Source organism: Danio aesculapii, chromosome 3 (genome assembly GCF_903798145.1).
Source record: "Danio aesculapii chromosome 3, fDanAes4.1, whole genome shotgun sequence".
NCBI lineage: Eukaryota > Metazoa > Chordata > Actinopteri > Cypriniformes > Danionidae > Danio > Danio aesculapii.
This window is the reverse complement of record NC_079437.1, coordinates 59,889,219-59,903,664: the sequence shown is the minus strand read 5'-3', so window position 1 is coordinate 59,903,664 and position 14,446 is coordinate 59,889,219. Positions and strand designations below refer to the sequence as shown.

The following is a 14,446-nucleotide window of genomic DNA, read 5'->3' as shown; positions in this document are numbered from 1 at the left end:
TGCCGTCACTTTCTGCGCATGCGCGAGAACCAACCGCTCTTTTTTTCTTTTTTAGATATGGATTTGTGGACCAAAATATGATATATTCTTCTTTATCTGTCTACATACATCTTTACATTTGGTTACAAAGCCAATGTTAGCATTATTAGGTATAAAGTACACATGAAATCAAAACTAACCATATTGATTTTGCTAGCTCACGTTGCTAGTTTTGTTTGTGGTGAACAATTAATCTGTGCGAGTCATTAAGAAAATTTAAATTCTTTGCCCTTGTAATCTTTGATTGAAACCTGAAAATACACTTCCTGTTTGTTTTTCAGTTAGATAGACCCTTACCCTTCTGAAAAATCCAGCTTAAACCAGCCTAGGCTGCTTGGCTGGTTTTAACTGGTTGACCAGCCTGGTTTTAGAGGGGTTTTGGCCATTTCCAGCCTGGTTCAAGCTGGACATAGCTGGTTTTGGTTGGGCTCCCAGCCAGGCTAGGCTGGTCAAGTTGGTTTTAGCTGGTCATCACCCAGCCTGACCAGCTAAGACCAGGCTGGAAATGGCTGGAAAAGGCCAAAATCCCTCTAAAACCTGGCTGGTTGACCAGCTAAAACCAGCCAACCAGCCTAGGCTGGTTTAAGCTGGATTTTTCAGTAGGGATTTCACAAGGTAAAGTCTAGATTGGATACACAGCCGGCCGGATGTGCGATATGCTAGCAGCGTTTTTTTTTTTAATGACACGGTATAACAATAATTAATATTTTTACAGTACTGTGACGGTTGGGTTTAGGGTTAGGGTGGGGGTAGGCATTAAAAAATACAATTTATTGAGTAATTTAATAGATAGCATAAATAATACTCGGTAAAACAACTGTTTTTACATTACTGTAACGGTTGGGTTTAGGGTTGGGGTGGGGGTAGACGTTAATAAAATACAATAACTTGGAAATTTAATAAACAATATAGATAATTCTTGTTAACAACCGCAGCGGTGATGCCAGAGAGCGACACACTTCTAGGAATGCCATCACTTTCTGCCATCACTTTCTGCGCATTCTAGCAACAACCGCGGCGGCAATACCAGAGAGCGACACACTTCTAGGAATGCTGCCACTTTCTGCGCATGCGCAAGAACAAACCGCTCTTTTTTTTCTTATTTCTTTTATTGTCTAGACATGATTTGTGGACAAAATATGCTATATTCCTCTTTATCTGTCTACATACATCTTTACATTTGGTTACAAAGCCAATGTTAGCATTATTAGGTATAAAGTACACATGGAATCAAAACTAACCATATTGATTTTGCTAGGTCACGTTGCTAGTTTTGTGGTGAACAATTCATCTGTGTGAATCATTAAGAAAATGAAAATTCTTTGCCCTTGTAATCTTTGATTGAAATCTGAAAATACACTTCCTGTTTGTTTTTCAGTTAGATAGACCCTTTTCACAAGGTAAAGTCTAGATCGGATACACAGCCGGCCGGATGTGCGATTATGCTAGCAGCGTTTTTTTAATGACACGGTATAACAATAATTAATATTTTTACAGTACTGTGACGGTTGGGTTTAGGGTTAGGGTGGGGGTAGGCATTAAAAATACAATTTATTGAGTAATTTAATAGATAAATAACACTCGGTACAACAACTATTTACATTACTGTGACGGTTGGGTTTAGCGTTGGGGTGTGGGTAGACGTTAATAAAATACAATAACCTGGAAATGTGATATAGATAATTCTCGTTAACTTCTGGCAGCATTCATATCCGATCTAGCAAAAACCGCAGCGGCGATACCAGAGAGCGACACACTTATAAAGTATAAGTGTATAAAGTACACATGAAATCAAAACTAACCATATTGATTTTGCTAGCTCACGTTGCTAGTTTTGTGGTGAACAATTCATCCGTGCGTGTCATTAAGAAAATGAAAATAATTTGCCCTTGTAATCTTTGATTAAAATCTGAAAATGCACTTCCTGTTTGTTTTCAGTTAGATAGACCCTTTTCACAATGATGTCACTTCCCTTCCCCCTATCGGCAACGCAGTGTATGTTTAGGGTTAGGGTGGGGGTAGGCATTAAAAAATACAATTTATTGAGTAATTTAATAGATAGCATAAATAATACTCGGTACACAACTGTTTACATTACTGTAACGGTTGGGTTTAGGGTTGGGGTGGGGGTAGACGTTAATAAAATACAATAAATGGGAAATTTAATAAACAATATAGATAATTCTCGTTACTTCCGGCTGCATCTATATCCGATCTAGCAACAACCGCGGCGGCGATGCCAGAGAGCGATACACTTCCAGGAATGCCGTCACTTTCTGCGCATGCGCAAGAACAAACCGCTCTGTTTTTCTTTTTTCTTTTCTAGACATGATTTGTGGACAAAATATGCTATATTCTTCTTTATCTGTCTACATACATCTTTACATTTAGTTACAAAGCCAATGTTAGCATTATTAGGTATAGTTAAAGCACACATGAAATCAAAACTAACCATATTGATTTTGCTAGCTCACGTTGCTAGTTTCGTGGTAAACAATTCATCCGTGCGTGTCATTAAGAAAATGAAAATAGTTTGCCCTTGTAATCTTTGATTAAAATCTGAAAATGCACTTCCTGTTTGTTTTCAGTTAGATAGACCCTTTTCACAATGATGTCACTTCCCTTCCCCCTATCAGCAATGCAGTGTATTTTTAGTTCCGGTGTCGTGAGAAATCGGGTCCCCCCTGCAATCGAGTCCGCTTAGGACCCAAATGGATCTGCGTTGAATGCCTGATTAAAAACTATTGTACTTCTCCACATTACAATCATATTTGGTGCTTTTTATAGTCTATTCTCAGTCTTGACATCTTGACAACACTAACCACATTAGTAACATTATTATCGGTAACTACAAGTTAAAGATATGCATAGTTAAAATAATTGAAACGTTTGTAAACATTAAATGATGCCTTTTTGATGTGTAACATTATATATTTACCTAAGTTGTAGCACGTCGTAGGCTATCTAAAAGCTTTACACATGCCTTTAGTTGTACATCAGTATACGAAATACATAATTTAAAATAGTTTTATGTCATTATAACGTTCTTTTAAATTACATAAATTTATACGAGATTTCACTGCATTAATATATTCATATATATATATATATATATATATATATATATATATATATATATATATATTAATCAGGCGCTACAAACTATACCTATTACAACTCCAGTGAACCAATAGGATCCTAGGTGGTCCCAATTGTCAGGGGCGACCCAATTTCTCATTACACCAGTTTATCGTTGAATGAACGGGAGACTTCTCTGGATAACGTACAACTGAAAAGATTTACATTGCACGTTGAGATTTCAGACCATTATTGGTATTAGGCATGTGTCCAAATGAGTTTGAAACTGATTAAGGTTAAGAATAGGAATAAGCTATTCTCTATCAAACTTTTCACTTAAGTTTATTTCCTCAATAATGGATTCATTTTTACATTAATGCTGCTCTAAATATACATTTATATCATCTTTTATATGTAAATGTTCCAGCACGAGTACAATTCTTTATTAAATCTTATATTACCTAAGCATTACCTAAGACTCCTGGAGATGATTTCAAAAGGATTTCATGTGAAACTTGCGAAGACAACATATTAAGCACATCTTTGCGCAAAACAGACTACTCCAAAGCTTTTCACATTAAATAGAGCCTCAATTTATATGAACAAAACATTCGAGAGTCTTACTTTGTTACTAAAAGGTTGATTTGATTACCACTGTATTGTATACTTACAGACTAGGTTGTTACACAATCAGTGTTGAGATTTTTATTTTTTTTTTGTGGTGCATATTAGAAAATGAAACCTGGAACTTATGTTAATTCCAAGTCTATTCATGACCAAATAAAACGTCTAATCTAAATCACCGTTCCCGTTTATTTGAGCAATGTTAAATGCAGAGATGCAGACACCTAGTGGCTTGCATGAGTAAAGCACTTATTGCTATTCATTTACAGCAGTGGTGTCAAACTTAATTCCTGGAGGGCCGCAGAGATCAGCTCCAGCGCTGCTTCAACACACCTACCTGTAGGTTTCAAACAAGCCTAACGCACTCAGTTTGATCAGGTGTTAAATTAGGGTTGGAATTAAACTGCAGAGCTGCGGCCCTCCAGGAACTGAGTTTAACGCCTGTGATTTAGTCTATGATTCACACACTAATGGATTCTTAACACAGCAGATAGAGTAAGACTGAAAAGTACAGCGTAGACAAGCAGGACACAGAGACATCATGTGGTTTACTAAACACTGCAGGTTTTATTTCAATGATCTACACAGGGATGGGTAGAGATAAATCCATCCCTCAAATCCTACAGTCAAACCAGGTTTTTCTCCAAAAAAAAAAAGGAAAAAACAAATAAAACAAGTAGGTAAAAAACACTTTAGCATTTTTAAAAGGAGAAAGATCGATACACAAATTTCAATCTGAAGACGCGAGTGTAAAACATCCGGCATGTTCAAAGCTATAACAACGATGATGAGGACCACCCTCCAATGTGGTAACAGTGGGGAATGCGGCTCGGTGCGGTGATATTTAGCTGGTGTCCATCTGTAAAGGAGGAAAGAATGAAGATTGTGTTATACAAGGCACATTTTTTTTTAAAAATGGGACCCTATTAAGCCCCTTTTTAAAAGATGTAAATTAATTCTGTAATGTTTTTAGAGTGTGTGCGTGAACTGTGTGCGTGCGTGTGTGCGTCACTTTAAATTCAAATGAGATTGTGCTCTTTCAAAAGAGGGCGGAGCCACAAACACCTATGTGTCAGCATAGTGGCAGAAAAACAAGACTAACATCTTATGTTAATGAGGGAGAGACTGTCACTAGTGGGCGGGGTTCTCACTCTTATGACATCATACAGCAGGAGAATGTCAAACAACGCATTTCTGCAGACGGTTTTTATCAAGTGTGATTATAAAAAACAACAACAATATATTTGTACCATTAGAATCTGCTGATATTCACAGACTGTTGCATCACATCCCCTTATAAAAGTGACTTATGCATAATAGGTGCCCTTTAAACCATCTTCAAACATGCTAACACACCCTTGCATTGTAGGCGTCTAGCTGGGCGTCGAGCTCCTCCGCAGAGAGCTGTTGTTTGCTGCCGCCACCGCCTCCTCCTCCACGACCACCTCGTCCCCGACCTCTGGATCCTCCACCTCGGCCCCCGCGACCCTTCTGAATGCCAAAACCTCCGACTCTGTTTCTGTTCATGCCACCACCTCCACGATTTAGACTGTTGGGAAGGAACAGACATTAGTCACCAAACATAAAAAAAAGCCAACAAACTCATTTAAATCCTCACACAGAGCTGAACAATAAACTGTTTGAGCTAGGCATGGGACCAGAATGGTTTTCAAGGTATACCACGGTTTGATAAAGCTTTTAAAACTGCCAAAATGTTCTGCTATAGCGCTCCTACTGTATATTTAGGGCTCGATAAGGACTGTCCGATGGCTCAGGGTCAGCATGTGAGACGCACAGGACAGCACATTATTACTGGCCCAATCAGACCAGTGCTGCCATGTCACTTAAGTTTAATTTGGCTGCGACTGTTTGTCAATTGCATGCAAACACAGTCTTGGGGTGCTTTCACACCTAAAGGTCCAGTCTCGCAAAAATCGCGGGGATCCGGGCCAAATCCATCGGTCCAAGATCGCCTGAATGAGGTGGTCTCTGCTCAATTGAAACGAACTCTGGAGCAGATCGATTGCAGTCAGAAAAACGATCCAACCAACCAGGCCATAATCACAGTGCATTATGGTTTTGTATTAGCCATATATACAGCTATATGAAGAGAGGATGATGATAAGGCGGGATGCCATTCCTACCAGCAAATGTGCGTTTATCAAATAAGAAAGTGAAAACATGAAATAACCAAGTGCTGTTTATCCATTAGGAAAACTGACAGAAGTTACCCTCTGATAATTTTTCCATATTTTAATCTTATAATATTTTGTATTAGGCCTGTTGTTTAGTTCATTTCTGCATCTGCTTCATGATCTGACTGGTCTCGCTTCAGCTGTCATTTCTCTCTAAAATGTAAGCCCATCATGCAGAATTCTTTTTTTAATAGACTGATTCAGTAGATAGATATTTACAAAACTTGACAAATGAAATGAGGCTCTGTATAAGTCTGACCTCTGATTTCTATTTGGTGACGAATTCTGTGGGTGTCAAATTTAAGAGCACATTTTTGCAACAAACAACAAATGCGTTATTGGACATCATATTTAATCTGTTTACTATGAATCATGTAATTTTGCACGCACGGATAATTGAATATTAATCAGACGATGTCATTAAGCTGCTGTGTCGTCAGCCAATCGTAGATATTACTCATTATTTCAAGGATCAATAGATCTGTCCTTCACAGCAGACATTTTAATCTGATTCACAAACTTGAACCAAATTAGCCAGAGATCAGTTATCAAGATTAAAAGATCCAGGATCTGCCAAATCATCTTAGATCATTTAAGCGAGGTTCAAAAGACCTTTTAAAAGTAAATGTTACTCTAAGGATAGTAATTAAATGCTATTTTCAAGTAAGTTCAGTTGAGATTGTTGGTGATTGTATGGGTGTTAAAGGACAGATTGGGTGGCTATACATAAGACTTGATCATGCCAATTTACAGAACAGGAACGGTCATTGGAAACTCCTTTAAATCGAGAATATAAGAGGACTTTAACTCACCCCTGCATCGGAGTCCGCCTCTGTGCGTCAATCTGTGACGTTACAAGCTGAATGTTCATTGGCCGGCCTGAAAAATCAGAATTGACCAAATCAGAACGGCAGTCAGACTCCTACATTACCTGGTTTGGAGCAGATAGCTGACCCATAAATCAATTGTCATTTACTCACACTGAGTTTTTTTTTTTTTTCCAATTGAACAGAGCTGCACAATTTTGGGAAAAATTGACATTGCAATATTTTTTTCTGCAATATTGCAACATGAATATAATTTGACAAGATGACTATCTGAAAATAATTAATAATTTTACACTGATTGGGAGGAGTTTTTACTGGAGTGCATCTGCATAGTGTACAGACTTACAAATATACACAGAATAAAATTAAAGCACAGATGAAAACAATAGAACAAAGACGCATGACAAGACGATGTCTTTATGATATTTGGTGGGATCTAAAAAAATTAAAGTAAAGAAATTCAATGATGAAACACCCCAGTCTTCATTGCTTAAATAATTACACAATCTTTGTTATTGTCAAAATTTAAACATTTGAGTCAAAATGGTTTAAATACACTTGAAATTGCTTGACTCTTGCAGATTCGCACATTGCGATATCGATCCTCAGACAATATATTGTGCAGCCCTAGTTTAACAAGATAAAGTGAAGAATTTTGGAAACCTGCAACCATTGACTGTCATAGTAGGAAAAACCAACACTATGGAAGTCAATGGTTACAGGTTTCCAGCTTTCTTCAAAAGAAAAAAAATATATAATTTTTGGTGACGTATAGATATTTAAGAGGCTTTTTATGCCTTTGAGTGGGTTTGGGACGCAAACGTACCATCAAGGGGAACACCGTTGTACTGTTTCATGGCTTTAAGGGCATCTGCTTTCCTCTCAAAGTGGACATCCGCAGTGCCGAGGCTGCGTCCTGAGCGATCGTAATGTACTGCTGCTTTCTTCAAAGTGCCAAATTCTGCAAAGAGTTCCTGTAACAAAAACAAAATATCAGCCATACAATCCTTTAAAGAGACCGTACACCCCCGTTTCTAAATTAAAAGAAATTGTGTGCATCGGTTGTGGATTATTAATACAAGAACTCATTTTAGCATTGGAAACAGCTTTATATTAGGGCTGGACAATATTGGAAAAATCTAATATTGCAATATTTTGTTTTTCTGCGATACAAATACAATTTCACCAGATGACTTGAACAGCTGTATTTGGAAAAAATCCTGAATTTAGATTAGGGCTGCACAATTAACGGAGAAAAAAAAAAAAAAAAAAAAACATCTCGATTCGACTCCACACACGATCTTAATCCAGCATCTCTATGATTCAGCCAATTCTATTGGTTCGGGTAAAGCATAAAAGAAGGTAGCACAGGTGTTCACATTGTTTTACATATGTTGCTCAGCCATGTGGACATTCACTAGTGTTGAAAAAGTTACAAACTGTATCATTCAAGGCCAAGTATGACACGAAAGCTGATGCAGTTTATTTACTACTGAGAGGACGAGCGCTTGCCCGCTTATGCAGTTGTCAACAAAACCTGCATAGACTGTGAATTACTGACTGTAAATAACCTTGAGTGCGTTTAATCATTTGAAAGCCATACAGGAAGTATGATTTGCATACATGTTTTTTTTTTTCCCTCAGAGTGACGGCAGCCATGACGAGCGCACTCAGCAGTAAAAGTGAAACCAAAAGCGTGCAAATTTAAATAATCATATCGCATTTTAGAGTTATGATTACGACAAGAATTTGATGGTTTTTCATAGCACATAAATTGTCTAATAATGTTGTCAAAGACAGATTGCAAGTACATATCCCAAACACTATAATTCAACTTCAGAATTATGAACAGTTGTATTCTGATGTCTTCACTTTACTGTGCATTAACAACCAGGACATACTTAAAGTCTGTTCAAGTTCACCATTCCAAGTCTTCACAAAATTATTTTAAACCAAGGAGTAGGTGGTCTACACTGAAAGATTGTGTGCATTTTAGTTCAATTGCAATTGCATGAACTCTGATGTGATCAATTCTGTGTATGTTGGGATGACCTGATAGATGTGAACTAAATGACCCTATTCTCAATGGGTATAAGCCAATTGACAGCTGAAACATCTGATCGGAGGGTCCTGCTGAGTCTCAAACACAGAATGGTTAGTTTGATGCTAGTATAAAGTACTCACAGACAGGACTTTGGTTTAAGATACTTGAAGACCGATGAGTTACCACTGCTGAGGATCTGCACTTTTAACTATTTTGTCTTCAATAAAAGTTTTCTCCCTGTAAGAACTTTGGACAGCTTACTTATTTTATGTATTAAAGTAATCTAATACATTGGCAAGCCACCCAAGGATGGTTAAGCCAAATACAGCAAAATCTAACACCACATATGCCTAATTTTAGTATTGTTGTTTTACCATGTTTGAGGAGAATAATGTCCTACTCATATTAACCTTTACATCTACAGAAAGGTGAGAAAATTGTGATATTTATTTTAAAGCAAATAAAATCATGATGCCCATTTTAGCTAAAATCGTGCAGGCCTAATTTAGATTGATTTGGGTGATTTTGTAAGGGTGTGAACCATGTATAAATCTAATAAACAAATTGCAAGCAAGAATTACAAGAGCAAAGGGGGAAAAAATTAAGAAATGCTTTGAGTCGAACAGTATTCAGGCACAGAAATTAAAGGAAATGTAAAATACTGTATAGTCTTCATTGTAGTAATTCAGTAAAATAAGGCTGCATTAAAAGTTGTGAAAAGGTTGAAATGCCTTTAAAAACACATGCAAATTACAAAGTTTCACTCCGTTATGGTTTTACTTCGCAATGACTCCCCAAATCTCACGTATTCTCAGTTATTGAATAACTACAATCCAAACTCAGCGTTGGATATCCTGCAACGTGACTGCTATGGACACACACTGGGATATCGGTTCTGAAATGATATATTGAGCAGCCCTACTTTATATATTTGTTTTTTTTTTTTTATTGCATGACAACCAAAACTGCGTGTAGCTAGGACATGTAGGCCGGTCATGATATAATTTTGTACAACATACTGTGATAAATGATAATGACCCTCTTAATCCAATTTATGCCGCTCATATAATGAAAGTATTTTCATAATAGCATCAAAAGTATATTCTTAGTTTTATTCTTAAGAATATGTAATACATTTATAGTGATTTTAATAATTAATCATTGAAATCACAATGTGAAAACGGATCCTGAACAAATAAATAAATGTTTACAAACGGTGCAAGCTACCAAGAACTAGAAAAATTAACACGTTTAACAGGTCAGGACACTGAACAGGCCACATCCTCTACCAGATCTATTTTTATAGTTGTTAGACACACACGTGAAACTACACTAAAGTAAATGTATTGTAAATACTATGTTTTAACCATACCAACACTGCCATCTTATCCAATCTATTTTAAAAGGTGCAAGAAGCTGTGCAACCAGCTAAAATTTAGCTGACATTGGTTTTAATGTATGGGCAATATATTACATGACCAAACATTGAGGTTGTGGGATAAGTCGATATATTGATAGTGACTGTACATGGTGCGTGTGATAGAGACTTCAGCTAACTCTACCTGAATGTCTGCATCGGAGACACCGAAGTCGAGATTGGACACGAGGAGTTTTCCTCCGGTCTCCACGCCAGCTCCTCCGCCGCCACCACCACCACCGCCACCAGCGTTGGAGCTGTAGCCGTTGTCGAACAGGTCATGCTGCCACTTGTCGGGGAGCTGCTTGGGCTGCAACAGACGAGAGAGAACGCACCTGCTGACTTCGGGTCCCCAGTCTGTCACTGACAGTCCACTCGGCTGGGTGTTGGGGCAAGCAGGGGCTCCGCTTCAACAAGGCCTGGGACGCCCAGCGCGCTCAACGCCACCTCCAGCAATCCCTGCCCACCCCATCACTACAAACAAGCAAACTAATGCAGGACAGTGGTGGAACTACAATGCCAGCTGCCGAAAAGGCCTTGCTTCAGATTACATGGATCTTGCAATTCAGTCAATAGACACGAGCGTAACCCTCTGGTGGATTTTAAGACTGTAAAGTTCGACTGGACCCCTTATCAGAACGTTAATCTTGGTGGTTTGTGCATGCAATTTGAATACATTAAGATACTAACACCAATTCTTTAAATCTCTGAATTTAAAATGACTGCCAGAGTGCTAAAAACCTTCAAAGGACAACTCTTAATAGTAAAATCTACAGAACAACATTTACATACTCTTAAAACATATTGGGTTTCGCATTTGGATGGATTTGCACGCTAGATTACATTAACTTGTTTGTAGACATCAGCCCCCAACCCTCACAGGACTGTCTAGTGGGTTTCTTCACTTTTAAGCATGGTTTTTAAAATAATTTAGGCAATTAGCCTTATATGAATGTTTTTTTTTTTTCTTTTCACTTGGGGCGATTACATATAGGAATGGCATAATTGATATACAAAATGGTCCAAAAATAACACAACGTTAATAAATTAATGGAATAATAAAGCATGTTTATATATATATATATATATATAAAAATAAAATAAAAAATTGCAAAATGTGTGACATTCTCCAGATAAAAGTAAAATGAGGAGGGTGGGACTTAATGCCAGTTTTAGTTAAGGGGGTAAAATCCAAATAAATGTCAATTTTAATTAAACATTAATATACACATACGTTTAAAAAGCAAAACCGGAATGTTAAATGGTCTAAAAGACAGAAAAAACACCAACACACAGCTCTACTTAGTGTTAGTTGTACCTTTTTTTTTCTTCACCAAATTGGTTTCACGGAAAAAGCTACGTTTGAGGTAAACATGGTGCACAATAAACCCCTCAAAATACAAATTAATGAAGCTTAAGCATAGTATAATTAATTCGTTGTTTTGATTAAAGTGACATCGGGAAACCAGAGGGCTAATTTAAAAGCCTAAACATCAAAAATCAGCATGTTTTAGGGAGTAAAGCCGTTGTGTGCTATTGTTGCTAACAGTAGTATCCCCGAGTGCTCTCCCTCCCTCCTGGCAGCCAGTGAACAGGCCACAATCAACCCAAGAGTCTCTTGCCGTTCACTCCACACGACTCCAACAGGCCTCCGTGGCTGGATCTGGACGTTCCTCTGGTTGGCCGTCGAAGAGGAGCTCATTAAAGTCCAAAAATATCGCGATGCGATCAAAAAAATGTCCATGGCAGATCGGCATCTGAAGCCTCTTTGGAGCGTCCATTTTGAAGCCACGCCATTTTGACGCGCTTCTATAAATAAAGCCCTCACTAAGCTCAGATTAATAATTAGAAGGGAAGAATCTTCACTTTCATCGCATTTCACATTCAGTGGAGGACAAAGATGTCGAAATAGTCTGTTAATCCTGTTTGGCTCCGACATTACGTAACTACCTTTCTGCTTTCAAGGATATTTCGACCATGAAAACCCCTCCCAAACAAAAGCCAGATTCCAGCGAGGACCAAAAGTGGGAGAGAAGCACAAAAACATATATAGAGTGAGAGGATCTTCCAAACAGCCAAAGTAGACCACGTGAAGAGACGAGGGCGCTGGATGTTGTCGAAAACAAAGAAAGCGTAACGTTACGCTGAATGGGAGCATCTCCAAAATGGCGTCGCGGGACCGGAGATCCACAAAGCCGCCCGGGGACGTTTGGAGATCATGGCGAAACAATGGGCTTAGGGAGAGAACACATTAAGCACAATATACATCTACCGAGCTTCCCCGATCTACACTCCCGGAGGAGAGCTCCAGGGGCACGAACAGCGCGCTAGCCGCCATGTTTGCTGGCAGCCTAGAAAGACAAAAAACGGGACTTCACCCAGGCATGTGGATGCGCCCATGATTTTCTCCGCTTTCTCCTACCCTGCTGTAAGGTGTCGGTCTGCTTCTTCCGCGGCTCAGGTTCTGGCGGTTCCTCATGGGGCCCGAACCCCCGCCTCGGCCTCCAAAGCCTCCGCCTGTATTTCCGAGCCGCCCGCTGGCGCCGCCTCCTCCTCCACGGCCGCCGCCGGCTGTGGCTCCGCGCCCCCCGCGGCCTCCTCTCCCGCCACGGCCGCCTCCACCCCCGCGCTGCCTGTTTTGCTTGATGATGTCGTCTAAGGACATATCCATCTTGTCTGCCATCGTCTGGCCTTTGTTAACGCTAAACACTGCAGTTAACTAAAATAATAAACCGGCAAGGATGGAGTACTATTCTTCCCCTGCACTACCGCTCACTCACACGAGAGGAAATAACGAACAGCCGCCCGAGCCAGGTTTATAGCGGCGAGCTGATGACGTCGGTTTGGAGAGTCGACAACTTCCGGTTGAAATGACTGAAATCAGGGCCACGAAGTTAATTTTCCTTATATTCCTGCATTACTTGGCGATGTTGGGATTTTCTAAAACGTTACGTTTGCATATTGACTTTTTATTATCTTTCCTTAATCAATATTCAAACATGAGCTAAACTAAGGATTTGGTGAATGGGTACAGCCCTTGTTAAAGGGATAGTTCACTCAAATTTTTAATTTTGTCATCATTAGTCACCCTCCACTTGTTTCAACCCCGATTTATTTGAGTTTCTGTTGAACACAAAAGATATTTTGAGAAAGCCGGAAACCTACTATGAAAGTCTGTGGTTACAGGTTTTCAGCTTTCGTTAAACTATCTTCTTTAGGTTCAACCAAGAAAAAAGCAGAGTGAGTAAATATTCATTTTATTGTGTGAACTATCCCTTTAATATAATAGATTTTTTTGATCAATACCATTGAAATCGGGGTTCGGTTGGTGTATCGCGGACGAAAGTGAAGAGCGAGGAGAGGATAACTCTGGGGGCCCCAAAACAGTGTGTGGAAGAGACTGAAGAAAAGATTATCAAGATCACAGTGTGAGGGACTAGTGATGTCCTGTTGCAAAACAAACTAACAAAACAACAAATCCAGTTAATTGAAGCTAAAAACATTGAAATGGCAGCCCCACAGCCCTGACCTAAACCTGAATGAAACTCTGTGGAAGGGACTGAAGATTATCAGGATCGCAGTGTGAGGGACTAGTGATGTCCTGTTGCAAAACAAACAAACAAAACAACAAATCCAGTTAATTGAAGCTGAGAACATTGAAATGGCAGCCCCACAGCCCTGACCTAAACCTGAATGAAACTCTGTGAAAGAGACTGAAGAAAAGATTATCAAGATCACAGTGTGAGGGACTAGTGATGTCCTGTTGTAAAACAAACAAACAAAACAACAAATCCAGTTAATTGAAGCTAAAAACATTGAAATGGCTGCCCACAGCCCTGACCTTAACCTGAATGAAACTATGTGGAAGAGACTGAAGAAAAGATTATCAAGATCGCAGTGTGAGGGACTAGTGATGTCCTGTTGCAAAACAAACAAACAAAACAACAAATCCAGTTAATTGAAGCTGAGAACATTGAAATGGCAGCCCCACAGCCCTGACCTAAACCTGAATGAAACTCTGTGAAAGAGACTGAAGAAAAGATTATCAAGACCACAGTGTGAGGGACTAGTGATGTCCTGTTGCAAAACAAACAAACAAACAATCTAAAACAAGAATATTTGAATAACATTTATTTGAAGCAGTTAATTGAAGCTGAAAACATTCAAATGGCTGCCCACAGACCTGACCAAAACCTGAATGAAACTCTGTGGAAGAGACTGA

The 14,446-nt window shown here is 39.0% G+C and overlaps 1 protein-coding gene across 1 annotated transcript; it reads right to left on the bottom strand.

Moving 5' to 3' along the window:
• Positions 1-4,283: 4,283 nt before the first annotated feature.
• On the bottom strand, positions 4,284-13,035 carry alyref (Aly/REF export factor). Its single transcript, XM_056454343.1, has 6 exons — positions 12,647-13,035; positions 10,370-10,534; positions 7,590-7,737; positions 6,749-6,815; positions 5,098-5,290; positions 4,284-4,600 (listed from the first exon to the last, which is right to left on the bottom strand). Exons 1-6 carry the CDS (start codon positions 12,905-12,907, stop codon positions 4,586-4,588), a joined length of 849 nt encoding a protein of 282 aa, XP_056310318.1. The 5' UTR covers positions 12,908-13,035; the 3' UTR covers positions 4,284-4,585.
• Between the last annotated feature and the right edge of the window lie 1,411 nt (positions 13,036-14,446).

Coding starts and splice junctions, on each gene's coding strand:
- alyref (XM_056454343.1), bottom strand. CDS start 12,907: ATGGCAGACAAGATGGATATGTCCTTAGACGACATCATCAAGCAAAAC. Junction 6,816..7,589: donor CAACGGTGTTCCCCTTGATG/GTACGTTTGCGT, acceptor CTGATTTTTCAG/GCCGGCCAATGAACATTCAG. Junction 5,291..6,748: donor AGGCGGACTCCGATGCAGGG/GTGAGTTAAAGT, acceptor CCTTCCCAACAG/TCTAAATCGTGGAGGTGGTG.